The sequence below is a fragment of the Triturus cristatus genome, chromosome 5_2 (assembly GCF_964204655.1).
Source record: "Triturus cristatus chromosome 5_2, aTriCri1.1, whole genome shotgun sequence".
Taxonomy (NCBI): Eukaryota; Metazoa; Chordata; class Amphibia; order Caudata; family Salamandridae; genus Triturus; species Triturus cristatus.
In genome coordinates this window covers 133649053-133670685 of record NC_140588.1, presented here as the reverse complement: position 1 = coordinate 133670685, position 21633 = coordinate 133649053, and the positions used below count along the sequence as shown (strand labels likewise).

The 21633-nt window shown below is 44.3% G+C and overlaps 1 protein-coding gene across 1 annotated transcript in view; it reads left to right on the top strand.

Moving 5' to 3' along the window:
* The window catches only part of PHLPP1 (PH domain and leucine rich repeat protein phosphatase 1), a 520000-nt gene that overhangs the window by 313594 nt on the left and 184773 nt on the right, over positions 1 to 21633 (top strand). Inside the window, exon 5 of the mRNA XM_085606901.1 lies at positions 10861 to 11007. Coding sequence (XP_085463027.1) covers positions 10861 to 11007 — 147 coding nt within the window. The remainder of the gene's footprint in view (positions 1 to 10860; positions 11008 to 21633) is intronic.

Below are 21633 nucleotides of genomic sequence, written 5' to 3'. Positions count from 1 at the left end.
GGGATACTGTTGAGAGGCAAAGGCCAGGGGCACGGACTCTGAAAATTGAAGGCAGGTAGGAGAGTGCAAAGGCAACAATTTAACCACACTGAGCAGGCAGGAAGGGCCGTGGAAGCACAACAGACTATGGAGGGCAGTGGAAAGGGGGGCAGGGGCAACAAACCAACAATACAGGACTTGCAAGAGAGGCTGTTGGAGGGAAGATCTATTACGGGTCAAGGAAGCTAGAGGCGGTCCCCAGAGCCCCGGGAGCCACCACAGAACTGAGCAGGAGAGTGAGTCAGGGACAAAAGGGGCACCTTAATTTGAGCCGGGGTGCCTAGGAACGCTTGCTCCAAAAATGAAGAAAACAGACATATGAGACATGGAATTGGTGGCAGAATACAATGGCAGTTTAATGAGAAGATACAACTTCAAAGAAACCGCAGAATAGAGACATAAAGTACAAAATACAGAATCCAGATAATCATACAGCTGTCATGATATTCTCTGTATCTCAATTAATGTACTGACAGAGAGAGAGAGAAAACACATCTATAAATGCATCATGAGAAACAAGTTACACCAAGGAAAATGTTACCTAGGAACACTCACGTTTACTCTTAGTGCAAGCATTCCTGCAATTACAATACAAAATCTTTTAAATGCAAAAGTAAAGAGAACAATGGTTAAACATAACATGACATTTCATATAGGTAAAATAGAATAAGATACTTCAAGCAAAGCAGAGCAAGACATTTTAAGCAAAGGAAGACAAGAGCTCCCAGCTCTTGGGGAAAACCTGCACAGCCTGTTAACCTACATACAGACGGCGAGGTAGTCCGTCGATATCTGTGGGTGCTCCCTTTTTATATCATTTTGTGGGCTCCTTTGCACGCTACATCTACCTACGTATGCTACCCAAAAGCTTCGTCTGCAGATTTTACCAGACATTTCGTCATTTACCCACTGAATGCTGACAATGGACTGGGTGAAAAGGTCAGTCTCTCAGGCCAATCGCTTATCGTAAGTTCCATAGAGCAAGCAGAAAATAATGGGTATTGTACGGGAATTCAATATATTCATGTACAAAATCTCCTCAGTTCTCCTAACTTGACGCTCTGCGGTTGCCACTTCCTTTAAAGCGGGAAACCTGCCCAGGAAGCAAGTACCAGTCCAGGATGCAGCCTACTGTATGTCGACAGCTTCAGTGGGATGTTGAACTTTGATACCGAGCACGGAGCACTCGGGTAGGGTGGGGGCTACTAGTTTGGAGCAGAAGGCCTCGCAGACCTGCCTTCAGACTGCTATACACTAAAATTGCAGAGCTATGGTCAATTTAACAAAGAGGCCTACATATTGAACAGAAGGGCCTACACAGGGGTTTTATGCTGGCTGAGTGGTAAGGATGTCTCAGGATAATTATATAGCAACACAGGACCCGCTGGTCAATTTAATACGGCCTACAAATGCGGCTGGCAGGGCAAGGACAAGGGTCTCATACTTCAGGTGTGGACAGAACGGGCCAGGGGCCCCCTGTGATACAAAATCTACCCTCCTTCAAGGCTGTGGCAATGTAATAGACCATTGTGGGCAGAAGGAAGAGGCAATGGTAGTACAACCATACATGCCAACAGACCCGATTCAGCCAGGAAACGTCCAATGTTTTTAAGCTCAAATGGGCTTTATTTGATCTGTCTCCTGTCTACAATATCCTCTTTTTCAATGTAACTCAAAGGGGAAAATCAATACCCCAGTTTTTTTTCAAAATCTCCCTCTTACCAAGTTCAAAATGTTCGCAAGTATGGTACATTGGATCATGGAAGGAAATGGGATAGGGACATGGACTTGGATAACAGAGGACAAGAGGGACATGGAGAGGTGCACCAAACTGACCCTGCAGGGCAGGCATCAGGGTTTGCAGCAGCACAATACACCACACAGGGCATGCAGGATGGGAGTGCAGCACAACAATCCATAGAAAGCAAGAGGGAGGGGACAGGACCATGCACATGGACAACAGAGAACAGAGGGGCAAGAGGCAATGGTAGCTAGCTGACCATAATGGACAGACAGGAGAGAAAGCTGCAGCATTACAGACCATAAAGGGCAGTAGGGACGGATCAGGGGCATTACAATGGAACAGACAAGCCAGGAGGGAGGGAGTAGGGGTCTTCACATGTAAACAGAGGGCTGGGGGCAAGGGGGCAGGGCAGGAGCAGCAAGATAGCCATGGAGGTCAGGCAGGATGGGCACTAGAAGCAAGACACACCATGAAGAGCAACAGTGAGACTGTGATGGCATACACACAGACCATGGAGGGAAGGTGGGAGGGGGTCAGGGGCAGCTAACTGACCACACAGGGAAGGTGGGAGGGGCCATGGCAGCACAGAAGACCAATGGCTATGATGGGCAAGAAGGAGGGTGCAGGGGCATGCACAAAGGACGATGGAGGATAGAAGGGAGGGTCAGGACCTGTGCACAGACAAGAAAGTTCAGGGGAAGGGACCTCACAACAGACCACACGGGGCAGGCAGGAGGAGCAGTTGCAGCACAACAGACCAGGGAGGGCAGAAGGGTGTGGCAGTACAATGGACCATGTAGGACAGGAGGAAGAGGATAGGGGCATGGCATGTGGACAGGCAGGGTGGAGGTGGCAGGGACAGGTTACAGTCATCTGACAATGCTAGGCAGGTGGGAGGGGAGTGGCAGCTCAACAGAACACTCAGAGTAGATAGGAGTGGCAGGTCCATGGGACATGGTGGGCAAAAAGGATGGAGCAGGGGCATGCACAAAGACATCGGAGGGCAGGGGGAAGGAGAATAGGGGCAGCAAGCTAAGCACAGAGTTTAAGCAGGAGGTCAATGATGGGGCATAGAATTGGGCAATGGAGGGCAGGAGGAGTGGACTGGTACATCATACTAAATTGAGGGCAGTGGCAGCACATCAGACCATGCATGGCAGGAGGGAGGAGGCTATTCCATGGATTCACACAACAGAGGATAGGGAGGAGGGGGATGGGGCAGCAAGCTAACTGTTCAGAGAAGGCGGGTATTAGGAACTTTATTGTTTTTAAAACATTGAGTCTGTGCGAACTACTTAAAATATGAACAAGTATGCAGCATAATCTCACTTTTATTCAGGAAGAAGAGGACGTTTGTGACTGTGACTCCGGGCTCACTTGGCAGAAACACCCCCTGACCCTCCACCCCCTATCGCAAAATGTAATGCCCGTGAAAAGGGTAGGTGAACACAGTGTTATATAGAACATAGTCCTGAGAGCACCATTGAAAATGAAAACTAGATATAGTGTATGGTATAAACTATGCACCAAAAAGTGTGATATAAGATGAACCGGGCGTGAAATATAATATGCAATACATTGTGCGCAATGACAGATTCATTGGAGAGCGCGAGATAGCACAGGCACTAGCGCGTGCTATGCGATATGCGCCTTGGAGTGTAATATGCACAGGGCAGTGTTGTGTAACCTAACTAGTCTCTAAAGTTGTAATATAAAATATGTGCTGGGGAGTGTAACGTTGCATATGCACTGTGACACAGATATGGATCGCAGATTGTAATATGTATGGCATAGCACTGTGCGTTATAACATAGGCATCGAGGAAGGCACGTTAGATGGGGCAATATAACCCGTGCGAAGACAAGTGTGGCATGACATATTCACGGGGTGGTGTTACAGTGCACATGGGCTAGAGAGTGTCATAGCATATGCACTAGCTAGTGGAATACAACACAGAGGTGTGTGGCACTCGGCAGGCAATGGTGGGTGTAACACAGCATTGGGCTCTGTCAGGAGCGCGCTGTGACTCTCAAGTGATGTTCGTCCCCTTTCCAGAGAGTAAAATAAAAAGTATTACACATCCGGCAGTGGATGTGTGTTTTATTAACCGTGAGGGGGGTTTCTTGCATAGTTTTGGTCGAATTTTTGTCGAATCCCCTTTGAATGGCTTGGTGTGCATGTGTATTAAATGTGCCCGTCAATAGCTACCCATGTTTGTATAAATAAACGACAAGGGTGTCTACCGGGATTAGGCACGGTAGGGCATCAGACATGTCAGAGCTTCACTAGTAGTGTAAATACATTCCACGTGGATTCATTGCATGCATAGTCGCCTTTTAATGAATATCCCGCAAATCGTCATGGTGATAGGTACGTACGGTTTGTCCAGCATGTCCTAGGTGTGTCTATAAATAAATATTTTTTTAAAATAATAAAAAACAGTGGCCGGCCCTAGGGATTGGGGTCAAAAAAATATAATTAGGAGACAGGCCCTGGGGGATGGGGTCATCAGGGCCAATAAATTAGAATAAGAAGGGGAACCACACAGCCCCCCTTCTTAAAAAATTAAAATAAATAAAAGACTGGCATCGTGCCGGAGGCCATGCCCCCTCCGTGCAGCACTCTGCAAACGCGCCCCCAACAGGCATCTCCAGTATGCGCCAGGGAGCTGCGCTGCAGACAGGTGTTCTGAGGCCAAGCCCCTTTTTACACCTCTCTGCAACGCAGCTCTGTGGCGCTTACTGGAGGTACCTAGTGGTCTAGTTTGACCCTAGGGACCCTTAGGATTCAAGGGGACTTAATCTCTCAACTTAGAACAGCCACAGGGCGCGTTTACACAGTGGTGAAGGGAGGGGACGGGGCCTGAGGTGACGTGTGCAAACACGCACTATGGCACGTTTTAAATTGGGGATATAATTTCCCTTCAATACTGAGGGCCCCTGGGGGCTAACTAGCCCACCAAGTGCTTCCAGTAAGCGCCACTGAGCTGCATTGCAAGGAGGTGGTCCAGGCCGTGCCACTTTTTACACCTCTCTGCAACACAGCTCTGTGGCATTTACTGGAGGTACCTAGTGGGCTAGTTGGACCCTAGGGACCCTCAGGATTCAAATGAACTTAATCTCCCAACTAAAAATGGACACAGGGCGTGTTTACACAGTGGTGAAGGGAGGGGACGGGGCCTGAGTTAACGTGTGCAAAAACGCCCTGTGGCCTGTTTTAAGAGGTAGTTTTAATCCCCATGCCCTATTATGTACTAGGGGCTTACAGAGGAGGTCATGCTAATCACAGGGGGACCCCAACGCATAATGTTCCCTAGTGTATGTAGGTGTTTTCACTGTATTCTAAGTGTCTTTTAACATAGCACTGGCTCTAGGACTGGCTAGTCAGACTCAGTTACCACCAGTATCCGTCTGAAAAAGTTGAGGGTACAGGATGATTTTGCAACAAGGCTTCTTTCTGCTCTTCTTTTTGTTCTTTCTGCATGTTATCCTTCTTCCTGCACTTATCTTCGTATTTGAGGAATTCTGTTGCTTCTTTCTGCACTTCTTTTGTTTCTTTCTGTGCATTTTTTCTTCTTTCTTCACATGTCCTATCTCTGTAGGCATAGTTAGAAATTAGCATTTAAAAAACCTTTGAAATTCACAGAAAAAACCATAGGTTTCAGGCACGTTATAGTTAGGAATTAGCATTTAAAAAACCTCTGAAATTCACTGAAAAAACCATAGGTTTCAGGGGTGTTATAGTTAGCTGGACTTTTCACTTGTACAAAACCATTGAAATTCCCCCGTTATAGTTAGTTCAGCTAACTATAACTCGCGCGCCCGCAATGCACTGCTGATGACGTCACATATTACATCACTCATGACATGGTCAGTGACATCACTCATGACATCACTGATGACATCTCAAATGACATCACTGATGACATCACTGATGACATCATCCTTGTGATAGAGTGGCAGACCTCCTCTCACCCTAATATAACCTTTGATACACACATTCAAAAATAGAGACTAAAATTTTCAAAACAATGGACATACCAATACCAGTTACATCAACCTCTTCAGTAATTCTAAGATCCACATACACATCCACTCATTCACCAACAGTCCTATACAGTCACTCATACATGTACTCACTCATCATATGTACTCATGCACCTATACATCCTGTTACACAATGCCACTCATCCATAGAGTTACTCACACACATAGTCACTCATGCTAATAAAGAATCAAACATACATTTACTTGCATATACAGTTATATACACACACCACCACACTTACTTCTACGGAAACTTACACATACTTAGTCTTTTAAACAATCACTTATAGAAACACATACTTATTCATACAGGAACTCTTTCAATCTCTCACTCTCACATATACTCACATATATACACCAATAGTCACATATACTAGTTTAAAACATATGTAGTTACTCATAAAGACACTATTGAGACAGTCATTCACTCACTAACACACCCATACACACACTCGTCCACCCATACAGTCCTGCACACATGCTGTGTTCAACACATACAAACAGTGAGTCACTCATTCATGCACCTATGCACTACGTAATACCCCCCACCGAACCATGCAGACACTCAGACTGATACTCAAAAAACCAACTAATAACCTATATAGACACCCATGTAGCTACTCACCAACCCATGCAGCCACTTATACACAAAGTGAGAGACTGATACAGATATTTACATATTTAAACATTACTCACTAAGCCATGTATTCACTATGATACACTTAATCAGTCAGTTACACAATCAATTTTTCAAAAACAAATCATCCATTTAGACACTTATATACCCATTTATTCTTCCATCGACCTTGAGATATACATATATAAAACATATTTAATTTTCAGAAAAACACACATTCACTGGATGATGTCATCAGTGATGTCATCAGTGATGTCATTTGAGATGTCATCAGTGATGTCATGAGCGATGTCACTGACCATGTCATGAGTGATGTAATATGTGACGTCATCAGCAGTGCATTGCGGGCGCGCGAGTTATAGTTAGCTGAACTAACTATAACGGGGGAATTTCAATGGTTTTGTACAAGTGAAAAGTCCAGCTAACTATAACACCCCTGAAACCTATGGTTTTTTCAGTGAATATATATATATATATTACCTACTGGCGGTCGCCAGTAGGTAGTTATAGTTAGGACCCTCTTACCATAGGAAATCCGCAACATTCTATTTGTAATAACTTTGGCGCCGGTCGACGAATCCTCGCGAAATTTTCAAAATAGATGGGGCGCTCCGCTCCTACCCTGAAAGTCTCGGGGGGGGATTCATCAAGCGGGGGCTGAGAAAAAAGGGGGGTCCCAAAACGCGTTTTTCCCATGCATTTTTCCATAGGACCTTTAGACACAGCTACAGCCCGAACGGCTGAACAGAGTTACTTGAAATTTGGCAGAGAGGTAGTCCTCCGGTCAAGGAAGTGCCTTTTGTAGGTCTGGTGTAAATCTGTTCAGTAGTTCCTGAGAAAATAGCATTTAAATCAATATATATATCTGTGGCAGCTTATGGTGCGCTTACCGTGCGCTTACGGTAAGCTTACCGTACGCGTACGGTGACGTGCGCGAGCGCGATTCTGATTGGCTGTTAGATCTTAGTAAACATTCGAATCGGTCGAAACCAGGAAGTGTCGGCCGCCATTTTCTCTCTCGCACTCTGAGGGGAGTGGAGGAAATTCATTGTCGGAAAACAACAAAAGAGGCTTCCTAGAGAACTCCCAACCACCCAGTCATGATTATGGAGTCCCCAAAGAACCCACAAGGTCAAAAATAAAATGTATAAGATTTTTCGAAAAATCGCCGATTACTCTTACCGTACGCGTACGCTAAAAAATAATAAAACAAAAACCAATGTCCACGTATTCCACACCCCGTGTGCCAATGGTGGCCGTAGGCCACTATTTGTACATGGCATATGAATTTATCAATACAAAGTAAGCAATATTTAACATTTAACAACGATGCGCCCAATACGGCCTCCGTGTGCGCACGATGCGCGAAGCGCATCGTGCGTACATGGCCCATCTAGCGTAACGTGGGCACGCGGTGCGCGTAGCGCACCGCGTGCTCACCGTGCGTGCACGGCACTAACTGCGTAAAGTGGGCGCACGGTGCGCGAAGCGCACCGTGCGCGCACGGAACGAACTGCGTAAAGTGGGCGCAAACGCCACGAACGGCGTAAAGTAACTTAGCATTTAAAAAACTGTACAAATTCACTGAAAAAACCATAGGTTTCACACACGTTATAGTTAGGAATTAGCATTTATAAAACCTTGCAAATTCACTGAAAAAACCATAGGTTTCACACAAGTTATAGTTAGCGGACATTTTACTGATAAAAAAACCATTGAAATTCCCCCGTTATAGTTAGTGCAGGCAACTATAACTCACGCGACCGCAATCTTCTGCTGATGACATATGTGTCTTTATGAAAAAAAAATATTTGTAATATATGTATAGCTAAAAATTTATGGAAGAAGACATGGGTAAATAAGTGTCTAAATACAGTATTAGCATCAGCAGAGGATTGCGGTCGCGTGAGTTATAGTTGCCTGCACTAACTATAACGGGGGAATTTCAATGGTTTTTTATCAGTAAAATGTCCGCTAACTATAACTTGTGTGAAACCTATGGTTTTTTCAGTGAATTTGCAATTTGTGTACTTTGGCTAAAGTCTTTTTTCGCCTTGCTCTTCATTCTTTAATTTAAAGCTTCATCCTCTACACTGCCTATTGGCATCACAAAAAAAATCAGTCTAATTGGTGGCATTTTACTGGATTTTTGCCCTCAAGTCATTTCTATGCGCTAGACTTTTTTTTTTGCCTAAGTGTTATTCAAGCCCTCTTTTTAGGTCTGGGTTTTGACCGTTCACCTGTCAAACATACCTGTTGCTAACAGTACACACAGACAGGGATTTGAGTCTGCCCCTTTCAGCCATTGGCTCAAAACCTTTTGCCAATCCTGTCTTGGTTCAGCCTATGAGAGTATTTATCTCTCACCTGATGCGCTTTGCTGTTTGAGAGTTTGCTTCTGCTTTCACTTTAGTGCGTGCATTGGACTGCGGGAAGGTCTACTTTACAACTATAGTCACCTCTCCACTCCTGAAGGTTCCACCCTGCGTCTCGCTGTAATGTCCAAACGCTACTTGGTTAGCATATTGCACCCAATCGGCTTTTCCAATGTTTGTTCAAATGTATTATGGTGTGTCTCTTCGAGCTAGGGCTATAGTGTGCTTCTCCGTTCTTGTCCTGGTCTTGTAGGTGTCAGTATGTCTAAAATGAATATGAACTTTATAAAGGTATTTTTTTTTCTATGTGTGCGTTTGAATGGTACGTTTTTATCAGTCTTAATATTGTTCTCTGATCCACTCAGTCACTTGGAGAATGCTTCTTAGGCAGTACACTTGCGCACATGAACTAGTCCATCAAAATAATCTACACTTCTGCGTACTGTGCATATTTCACTGCAGTCAAAATATGAAAACCTGCTGCTTCCTCCACAGCCTCCCCTGCACCGTGGCGAGTGGAAGCAGACATAAATGCAACACTGACACCAGTGTGTAATGGTGATTGACAAGAAGTACACAGCATACAGTGAAAATTAGATCACCTCATTGCCTTTCTCTTAATCCATTAAGAAGAAAAAGGATGAATAGATAAGCCAGAATAGCTTTGCTAAATTTATGAAACTTGTGATAAGTGAGCAATACGAGTTTTGAGGACAAAGTGGGGCCTTGCTGGTGCCCATTGGTGGCACTAGAAAAATTGGCGACTGCAGATCAGTGGCTAATATGGAAGGGACCTCTTTATTCTTGACTGGAAGCAGGCAAGCTGCTGACCAGTCATGCACACCTGGACAGAGGTACGACTTTATGTTTTTTCAAATTGAACTGGGATCCATTTAAGTTGTTCAGAATTTAGGATTTTGTTTGATTTTCTGGGTTTTGTTTCCTATTGTTCACCCAAAGTGTAATTATCCTCCCACCCCCTCCGCAATCTTAGTAGTGAGCTCGTTGAGTTGAGGTAGCTGTTGGTGGGCGCACATGAAAATGCTCTCCTTATTTAGAGAGGAGTTGGCCTAACGGCTAGGGCGGTCGACCTCGAACCTAGGGAACTGGGTTCGAGTCTCAGCAATGACACTGAACATCCTGTGATTCTGGGCAAATCACTTAATCTCCCTATGCCTACCAAAAATGAATGTGTGTCCTCATGTAATGTAACTGGTGCTATGTAAAGCGCTCTGATATCCAATTCCGGTCAAGTTCTCGCTATATCAAACTCTGCAAAAAAAAAAAAAAAAATTCTAAAAAGATTTACCAGGCAGTTTATAGATAACTTTCAAATCAAGAGCACACTTCAGTTCCATCTGTTACGCACAACCCTATAAACAATACCATGCCTCTTTTTGATGTACTACTTTTATCAAATACTAAATTGCTTCCAGTGAACTGCACCACGGCCAGCAGTATGATTGGGAACAAGATCTAATTCTCTTCAATAATGGCATATGTACGTTCCAGCAGCATACGTGCACCAGTTTCCAAAGTGGCACAGCAAAACCTGCACCATCTGTTTCCTCCTGGAATCACTGACCCACTGAAAAGGTCCTGTTCCATTCTGAAAAAAAGCAAATGTGACTCCTAGTCCTGAGAGTAATTACTTTTGGGTCAGATCGCTGAGTTTAGGGCTCATGAACGATTATGGCGGTCTAGCAGGTATAGTCTGGTGATCTAGATTTCATAGTCAAGCTGGCACATTTTCTTTCACTGCAAGCAGTGCTGTATGTTAGTAATGTGGCGGTGGCAAGAGGACTGTGGTGTTGGGAACAAGTCTGTATTCTTGGTTGTCTGTCATTTATAATAAGAATACTGCGTTGTGTGGGTGACACATTTTATCACCGCACCTCTCCTGACACTTTTGCTTCCTGCACCAGTGTGGATTATAAAACGGGTTTCTGCTCCACTGTAATGTGTATTTCTCGTGGTCGTTCCAAAACTCACTTTTTTATGCATTTGTGTCGTCCACAGGTTCACAAAGCTGAAGAGCCTCAACCTGTCCAGTAACCACCTGGGAGACTTTCCTTTAGCAATCTGCAGTATCCCAACGCTGACGGAACTCAACGTGTCCTGTAATGGTCTGAAAACCCTTCCTGCAGCCGTCAAAGAGATGAGTAGGTGGGTGTTCCCTTAACTGTGGCGTCGAGGACCCGTCAAATCACTGTTCAGTTATTGGGACCAACTGGTGCAAATGTGCAGTTTGGCAATCAGTCGGGAGGGGGGGTGGGGGCTCTGTGCCAAAATGATTTAATTTGTAAGAATTTAACTGCAAATTTATACAGGTTTGTGGGAGAAAACATGTGGCAATTTTGTTATTTTTGCCAATTCTAGTTTGCTTTTTTTCCCCCTCTGCTGCATATGGATGAATGAGCAGTAATGTACACGATGCAGTGTTCAGTGTAGTTTCCCATACTGAAGAGTTACTTAATTCTGTTTACTGGACTACTGTGAAGTATAAATACAATTTTAGACCAATAAAAAAAGCCTTGCATTTCAAATTGATAAATGCAATTCATTACAATAATGTACATTCATTTGAGTGTGTCCTTTTAAATACTTCCCCACTGTTAATGCTACAGCTGGCTCTTCCAAAGCAAGCCAACAAACTGTGTGCTTGGAACAGCTCACTGATGCCACAGTTCCTAGGTACAGGATGAAAATAACATTTTCTAGATTTCTCAAACAGTGTACTCGTGAGTAACGGATGGAAGAGGTTATCATATGCTCAAGGTTGCAGTTCCGTTTCCCCAAGAAAGACCAGTGCAATTCTTTTTAGAGGCAGATCTAATCTCAGAATTGGACGTAAGTGGGGATCAAGCGTCCATTTTGATAGAGAAGTTCCATCTGGGAAAGCTTTTGAGCTGCACTACATTTTTACTGCCTACATATTTCCAATCAACTGTAAATTAGTGTGGGTTAGATAACATTTTAACTGTTGAGTAATTATCAGGGCCTCTGGAACTATGTGGCCACTGCTTTTTTCTCATCATTATGGATTTGTCGCATTTGCCACATAATCCATCATCTGCTGCAAAATTAGCAGATTTTAACAAAAATGTTTTTGTTTCTACCTTAGGCGGATCAAATGTTACAAAAAATGTGGCGACACTTGTTGCTGTGCAGTGGAAGGCACTTTACAAAGGTTGACTGTTCACATTTTAGTTGCATATGGCTGTATTTGAGTATTAAACTAGTACTAATAAGGTGAAACCTTTGCCCAGACAGTGTTAACATGTAAAAGAATGACAGAATAATTAACTGATACTATCACAAAATGTGCCGCATTATGCTGCATTATTTGCACTTTCTTGCGGCATAATTTAGTAAACTCTGACACTTAATTTGGTCCTCCCTTGCCGCACAATTCCAGTGACCCTGGTAATTATTTTAAATTACATCATCCTTGTATCTCCCTCTCTTTAGCCCCCCACCCCCAAACACCCGAATACTATATTTCTGAAACAGGCTATTTAATTTGATATGAACAATACGACAGGTTAACCTTTCTTTCTCATCTCCCGACAAAAATATAAACCAGAAATTCATCGAGGTTGTTGCTCATTTAAAATTGTAATTTTATTGACGCATCAGCTACAGTATTAAAGTAGCATTAGCCTAATTCCAAACCCATGGACTAACTTGGAAACACTCTGTGCTAGACACAAGACTGATTTCCAACACGTGCTCTAATTTACTGTACTTCTCTGCCTCCTCAATAGTAATCACGGGGCACCCAGTAGAAAATGAGTCTGCCACTTTGCAGTTAAAAGCTCTCATGCATGCCTCCATAAATGTGGTTAAATATTGACGGTGTGCTCCTTGTGAAACTTCCAGAAACTACCTGAAGAGCCAGGTAACCCCAACTGATTTCTTTGTAAAGCTACCCTCCAGGTTTTTACTAATGTTAAGTTCAAGACTGTATGATTTTCAGGAGCTATCAATGCAGTTTACTTGTGCAGTTAACGTACAAACAAATGCTTCATCTATGCGAGGGGACGTGCGGATCTTACTTCCTGAATACAGCTGGTAGACAAGAGTGAAATAGCGAAAGTAACAAAGATGCACATGCGCACCCTTGTTTTAGTTTCTTAAAAATTGTAATATCTTGTGAGTGCTGAAGTTAAATTGCACATGTGCCCATTTCAATCAACTAAATTAAATGCTTTTAGTGAATACAAAAGACATTTAGATATGGTAAAGTTAGCAAAAAGGATCACACAACACAGAGTTAAATACATACATAAGGTCCATAGGCAAGAATACAGCGAGTGTCTAGGGATAAGAGGTTTAACTATTCTTTAGGTTTTAAGAGAAGAAATTTGCTGAAAATGTTTTTCAAACTATCAGGTAACGACATGAAGCTTGTAAGAGGACGACTCATGTTGAGTGACTCTTTTTTTTGCAGTCGCTCTACAGACCAATTCGGCTGTCTGTTGCAGACAGCATTGTATAAAATAATCCACAGAATAACCCTTGTTCGTGGAAAGCTGTTTTTTCTTGACAGTCTCAGTACTCTGCTTTTATTGGCTGACCTCCTTTTTCTGTGTTTGTCCATTTCCTGCAGCATTGGTTTTGATTGGCTATCAAGTAGCCTTCCACTGCTGTCATCTTGGACCTACTTGTTGTGTTTTTTAATGTCATTACTTGTTTAGCACGCCACGGGAGTGCAAGTCATGGTTTTCTATCCATCTATCCCTCCCGATGCATCTCAGAGGCCGGACAGAGGCCTTGGTGATAACCTTAATGTCACCTCTCTCTCCTGATGCTCCAGGTGGTGGACAGTGGCCTTAGTAGTGCCCTGGATGTCCTCTTCTATGCTGTCCACTATTTTACAAGTAACAGAAATGTGTTTTAATAGTGATAAAAAATAAACAATAACATTTCCCATCACTAGTGATTTCTGCTCCGCCAGATCAGTCCTTTTTAGCCCAATACTTTTTCCTCTTATTTTCCTTTTCATTACCATGTTATGACTAGTGCTTTCATTCTATTATCATTGTGTTTGCAAAATAGATGGACAGTAAGGGAAATGGCAGCTTCCATGCCCCTGGAGTTCCTGAATGTCCTAACAACTGGGGAAATCCTTGTGATCGAAAGCTAAATAGTGTAACTGCCCTAAAGTGTTCCTTAAAATAAACAGGTGCTGAGCAAGAGTTTTGTTTTGAAAGTGGCCATTTAGAATGCACAAATGTCTCTCCAAATAAATCTATTCTTTTGACCCATTGACAAGGTTTAAATTGAAAAAAATAGCTGACAAGTACAAAAGTCAGTTTCTTGTCTCTTCTTGCTTGACTGGTGGTAAGATGGCTGTTTTGCGTGCCTTTAGATTCCATCCAATTAATATCTCTGCTAACTGAAACTTGGTTTGCACAGTTTGTAAGTCAAAAGATTTTTAAGTCTTACTAGATTCATTATATACTCAGCACAGGAGGAAGATTGACATTTGTCACCACTTTAATTGCCCTAGATCCAGACAATATTGCCTTTCTGATGACCTTCACCAGCCCTGGGCTCTTCGTTGAAGATGCCTACTCCATCGACGCCAGCATAGGAGGTCCAATTGTTCTCTGTGATGCAGACTCGGCACTGGTCCAGCTTCAGTCTAAGTCTCATCCGATTCAAGCCAAGGTGCCTCTTCCCCCACTTGATTTGCTGCCCCCAAAAGGGAACAATATACTTTACATTCCCTTTTTAGGACAGACTCTGGCAATGACTAACCTGGGTGATGAGTTTGCTCAACCCTACCAGGTTGATAATTGGTACAAAGACCTACAGGAGGCTAGTGGTCTTGATACCTCCCCTGAAATGTGTCTCCTCTCGCCTCTTGGACCTGCCACAGAGTAATCTGCTTCGTACACTAGGGTGATGTGTACTTTGGCTAAAGTCTTTGGCCTCCAGCTCCCCAGCATGGAGATTAAGACCAGTGTCTTGAGGGAAGTCCTTGAACCGTGACAAACCTCTTTTGAGCCCCTCCTCCCATTTGAAGAGGCACTGACTGATACCTAATTGGGGGCGTGGGCCAAACCTTGCTCTGCTCCTCCCTGTCAATCGACAAATTGCTATGCGCCCTCGCCATTCTCCAGGCGACCCTGCTTTTCTTTCACAGCACCCTTCTCCTGACAGCCTGGTGGTGCCAGCTGCCACAAGTCGTTAATATTTTAATACCTTCTGTGCCACTCCCCCGATAGAGGATATAAATGAGTAGAAACATTTGGCAAATGTTTTCATCCACCAGTCTGGCCCTCAGATCTGCTAACACCTGCTGCTTTTTGGGCCAGTATTCGAACACCCATTGGGATACGGTGGCAGAAGTTCTCCCTGGTGTACCTTAAGACCTTCCGCCTTTTCTCAGTCAGGCGATTCAGGATGGCTGGGATGCGGCCAAGTTGAGGATTCGTTGTGGCTTGGCACCACCAATTCCATCGGGTGAGCTAATGGCACTACGGTTGCCATTTGCTGCCATGGTTGTCTGCGATCGATTGAGCTCTCTAGCGATGTCCAGTCCTCCCTGATGGACATGCCCTTTGATGAGACCTGCCTGTTTGTGGACAAGGCTGATTTCGCTTTGAAGCATTTAAAGGAGAGTAGGGCTACTGCACACTCTTTGGGCCTTTGCTCTTCCACCTCGACACCCGCCCCAGTTCCATTGCTACTTTTGTTGCTTTGGCTGTGGTGCTTCAATACCCCCAGCCTGTCCAGCCTCCACAGGACACCCAGCAGTTTTGTATTCAAGGCTGTGGTGCCCACCGCCCCTGTGGCCAAGTTCAATGTGCGGCCCAGTCTGCCCCACCCCAATGCAGCCCACCTGCCAAACCTCTTTAGGGTTACCTTAAATGAGCACAGCCACCCACTGAGAGAACAAATACACCGATTCTACCTGAGCTGGCAGGCATTGCCTTTTTACCGGTGGGTTCTGCAGTATGTTCTCTGGCGCTATGCTTTACTCTTCCGTTCTTCCCCACTGCACCTTCCACTGTCCCCCAAAGACTGACGGAGGACCAGCTCTCCATTTTGTGATTGGAAGTGCAAGCCCTTGTGGCCTTAAGGGCTATTGAAAGGGTGCCTATGCCAGAAGTATGTTGAGGTTGCTATTCCGGCTAATTTCTCTTTGCCCAAAAAAGAGGGAGACCCCTGGCCTATTTTAGACCTGTGCCTTCTCAATGCCTTCTTCTGGAAAGAAATTCAGACGGCCTACATTGAACCAGTCCTGGTCTGCCTTCAACCCTGTAAACAGGATTGCAACGTCAGACCTGCAGGATGCCTATTTCAATATACCCGGTACTACTGGCCCACTGGCCTTACCTGCGTTTGGTTGTGGGACAGGAACATTTTTAGTTTGCTGTGTTCCCTTTTGGTCTCATCAATGCCCTTTGAAAGTTCGCGAAAGTGATGGCGGTAGGTGCAGCGCACCTTCAGAGATTGAGGTGCCAGTCTTTCTCAATTGCGACAAATGACTGTTGAAGGTGGGCTCGTCCATGGCAGTTGGTAGCTGTCTCAAGACTATGGCAAATGCCCCGTCATCTTTGAGGTTCATTATCAACGTGCTGAAGTCACACCTGAATCCTCTGATGCGCCCTTTCATTGGAGTCATTCTGGACGCTGTTCAGTTTTGTTCAGCACATTCAGTCAGTCATTCCCATCTTTTTGCCTTTGTCCTGTATTTCATTGTGGTTGACGGATGCTGCTGTTTGAACATGCTTGATGGCATATGAGGACTCTGCAGTAGGATCTGAAGTCTTTAGATTTTGGAGGAGACTGCAGAGGATCTTCAGAGATGGATGCTGGACCGCGATTTGGCATTCAGCAGACCCCTCTCCCTTCGGCTTCCAGAACAGACAGTGGTGACCAATACGACTCTTCTGGGCTGGGGTGGCCACTTAAGAGAGGTCGAGATCACTGGCCTTTGCCCTTTGGCATGGTCTTGGTTCCATATCAACCTTCTGGAGATGAGGGTCATCTGCTTGACACTCAGCGGTAGGTTGGCTCAGGTTCTCAAGGACAACACCACCGCTATGTGGTACTGCAACATACAGAGCAGGGTGAGGCCACGAACCCTGTGCCAGGTGGCCTTGCCCCTCTGGAAGCGGCTGGACCGCCAAAGAATTTTCACCTGACAGTGTTAAATGCCAGAGCAGATGAACTAAGCCATCGTTACCTTGTGGATCCTACGTGTTAGTTGCACATGGAGGTGGCAAGAGGTCGTTTGCCCCAACCAAGAACACGCAATGCCAGCATTCGCGCATTGCAGTCTCCAAGGTGTCTTTCTCAGAGATACATTCCACCTTGCGTGGAACTCTTAACTCAACTATGCCTTACCACCTGTGGAAATGTGGATTTTCCTGATCAGTTATGTCCCCTATCTTGGACCCCAACGGTTCTATATACATGTTACAAGTACATGTATGTTCCCTCCAGTTCCAGTTTCTAAGACGCAAACATATGTGTGTCTACCGTCAACATGTTCTCTGTCAGATCCGCCGTCAATGGGCTGGATATTCGATTCCTAAGTATGAAAGGCCACCGACTTTATATGGCTAAGTTACTCCATTTTTACAGTTCAGGCGAGTAGGCCCGATTCTGTCCTCGAAGCCTTTCCCTGCTCTCTGTCTCTGACAGCTTCAGCTTGAGCTCGCATCTGTATCCATGAACTTTGTCCTACTCCCTGTGCAGCTAACGGTGCCTGCCTCGGCCAGTTTTCGCCTGTCTGCCAAGAAGTTGTATTTCACCTTCGAATTATCTATTTTGCTCTCCAGCCGATGCATTCCTGTCCAGTGATTTAGGTAAACATTTCCTTTAGCTCACAAGCAAGGGACTCAGCCTTTCCGTCCTCCTGCAAGTGATTCATAGCCCTGTTGCCATGGAAAGTTTTCTATCCCTCGCATCTCATATAGACACTTAGACGCTTGTACACGTACACAGTCAGTATAGAATAAATTCTGTCCGAGAGTCCTTCCTTGTGGATAACATAGTTCTTTAAACATAGGATGTTAGATATGATTTGGGATTAGGTTGACTTGACCCCAGACTTCTCGTCTCCACATGTAGAGCTAAATGTCAAGTCCCCTTCACCCCCTAGTTGCACGTCAATTACACGTCATGCTGCCGCGCGCGCATCTATGCCAAGTATTATCTTATAGATCCACCTATGTCTGATAATTCTAACCAATCATGTTTCTTTTATTCCTTATTACGCCTAGTTTCGATTATGTCACTGATTTTGTCACTTTTCTTATCAAATGTTACGCCTTCTACATTCGTTTCATTGTAATGCACTTATTATAAAAATACATGTCTGTTAATAAATTATTGTACTTCACTTCCTGAACCCTCGTGGTGACGGAACCTGAGGGCCGCGACTCGAGTCGGCCATTTTGAATGGAATAAAGCCCATTAGAAAACCTCTTATACCACGGATTCTGCCTCTTGTTATTTTGAGCTATTTACTTTATTTTAAGATTCCGTATGAAATTCAGTCCGGTAATATTTATTTTATTTACCACATAATGGCGCCCGAACAGGGACACTTTCTCATCTCACGCGCCGGCGGTGCGTTGCAGGCCCGGTCTCCTGCCACAGCTGGACGGACCATAAACGCGTACCAGCAGGATTTCCTGTAAGCTCCCTCCGGTCAAGCGGGGGCGACTGAGGCTGCGATCAACCCAGACGAGGCGGTGAGAAGTGCGAAGTATCCCGACCAGAGCCTAGCTGAGAGAGCAAGATCCGAGGTATACAGAGGCCCACCAGGTTTTCCGAAATCCCGACGTCCAGAGGGTCCGATGTCCGCAGTTATCGAGTCCTGTCCATTCTCTGAGGCCTTCCGTTTCAAGGAGCTACTCGGTGAGTACCATCGCCGGGGAGGCGTGTTGACGCGCACATAGGTTGTGCCGGTCAAGACGGATTTGGGTACACAAATCCGGTCTGCACTGTTTAGCAGTGTATATGTACTGTTTAGCAGTATATCAAGTATTCCGAAGTATTCAGTTATTGTCAAGAATTCAGCGTGGTGATTAGTTAGGCAGACTGTCATCATTGTCGATCACTGTTATAATGTTTAATGTTTAATGTTTAAAGTATTTAGAAAATGTCTTGCATATTGTGGTATGAATGACTGTTCATTGTTCACTGTTCATTATTGTGTTTCTCGTATTAAGAAAATTCAAGAGTAAGTATCAGATCAATTATCAATATGCCGCTTTTCTCGAAGTTAAGACAGATTACTACCAGAAAAGGGGTGCTTGAAGAAGCAGTTCCTATTCCTCCTAGGGACACCCCAGGGCATTTCATGTACCATAAGCATGGCTTAGATGCCATATTGTTTCTTGATCTATGGGTAGATTATACCAAGGGGTTACCGGAAAGTCAAAGGTGGCCCATAGCGGGAACCTGGGATGCAGAGTGCATCATGAAAGTAGAGGAAGAGTTATGGAAAAGAAAGGTCAGACAGTCACAGAAAGACGCTGTTGAGTTATGGCGTAAAGAATCTCATAGACGAACAGAAAAAGCACGTAGACAAGAAGAGAGGAGTAAAGAAAGTTCAAATAAAGTTCAAGAAAATCTATTAATTGAGGAAGGTATCCGAGTGAAATCAGAACAAGTGAATAGGCAAAGGAATGCTCTTATGAATGGTATGTATCCCCTTCTAGCCGAAGGACTGCCTAAGGCTGTTACGGAGATGCCAAAAGACTTGCCACCCCCATTATTTCCAATTAAGGTACATCCAAAGGGGCATCCCAGAACCGCAGAAGATGTTTTTCTTTCCTCATATCTAGACGATGCAGCTCCCGAGTATGTTAACGCCACACCACATAGACCGTCTGGCGGAGGGGTTCAACGTCAGGATCAGGTATCTGTCCCCGTGCAACAGCAAGTTCCGATACAAGCTTCGGCAAGCACATCTGTTTCCGCATCTGTCTCCGCAGTCGACTCTACAGGGGTATCGACACCCATAGTTGCTGTGTCACGTTCAACGAATCCATTCACACCCGACGCCCCAGATGGGGCCACGGGAGGTGCTAGCAGTACTTTTACACCACCTAGAATAAATAAACTTGTTTTTCAAGAGTCAGCGCATTCACGTACACCTAAATTCGTAAGTGAACGTACGCTTAAGGAACTCCTTGTAAATTGTAGATATGACCCAGTGGTTGGTAAAGAGGACGAAATGGTCCTGGCATCATTACGTATCAGGCGAGCCGCAGAGTATTTAGCAAGGTTACCAGGGATGACTACGCATCTAGATAACATATATCATTTTGTTCAAACAGGACGAGATTCAGGATGTATTAACAGAGCTATGGAATTCCAGAAAGTAGAGATACAAGGGGAACTGTTACGTTTCCTCATAAACTGTGTAATCAGAAATCAAGATCGTCCGGGGGTAGACCCGAATGCAATGCTTATTCTTACAAGATGGAGTCGGAATATATCAGAAGGGAGACACGATAAGCAAAATTGTATAATAGCCATGTGCCGAAAAATCCGTAAAGAAATAGAGCGTATTCATGAAGAAAGATTGAGAACAGACGAGTTTGAGCAAGATGAAGTGTCCGAATCAGGGAATTCCGCAAGACAGTCAGAGACCATAGCCTATGTAGGCAGAGGAAGATCTTGTGAAAATACTAGATGTTTTTCTGATCCCATACACTCTGTATGTCCAAATAATAGCAGAACGTATCCGACGCCTGTAATAAATCTGAAATCTCCTGAACATTTGTTTCAAGCCGCAGATAAAATACTACGAGAACGAAGAGGTTACCACCTCCTCGATTCCATGGATGAGCAAGAATTAGCCAGATCAGCCGTTCACTGGATTGACAGTCCTGAAAAATACGGTGATGAGACCGTAGCACACACGTTTTTTAACCTCAGTACAGATGAACAACGTTTAGCTGGAATATATATGATTCAGCAACTCCTCATATTATATAAGAGCCAACATGCTGACCCTGGTCCTTTACCTGATATATTAACGGAACTACTCACGAACAGATGGAGAGGTTCTAGTAACAAGCTAATTAAAGAGATATTAGTGTCACGTAAGCAGTATGTCCTTTTTGTAAGTCCGGATTCTCTCTCCTTGCCCCCCAGAGAAAGAGCACCGTACTACATGGATAGACAAAATCCTTTACGGGAAGTGCACCCAATAAAAGGCGAAGACAATGAGTTTCACCGTGTATTTGTTTACACACCCATATCAAAAATGGAATTATTAGAAATGAAAAAAGTAGTACCTAGTCATGACAAAGACCCAGCGGGTTTCCACCGAGAAATTAAAGACATGTTACTGATGGGAGAGTACACCTTTCCTGATATTATGACGATATTAAAGGTGCTTTTGCCTGCTGGCATATATGAAAAACTGAAAGAAAAAGAGTGGGAAGTGGGAGACCAAAAGATAGACTGGACAGCATTAGCAGAGGAAGAAAGGGGCCGAGCCGCAGGTTCAGGGCTCGGGGATAAAGTTAAACTATTGCCAGGTTTACTAGTACAGGTACTGCCACGTTTATTAACTACAAAAAAGGAAGATTGGGGTGCAATCACAGCCTGTAAACAAAAGCAAGATGAAGACACAAGCGATTATTATGCTCGATTTGAAAAATGTTTTGGTATAAATAGTGGTATAAAAGCAAGTAGTGATTCATATCCACATTTATTTGTGACAAAATTAGTGGAAAATGCATTGCCTCCAGTGAAGAATAGAATATTGAAATTCGAGAGTACCTGGCAAAGTAACACTCCGTCGCA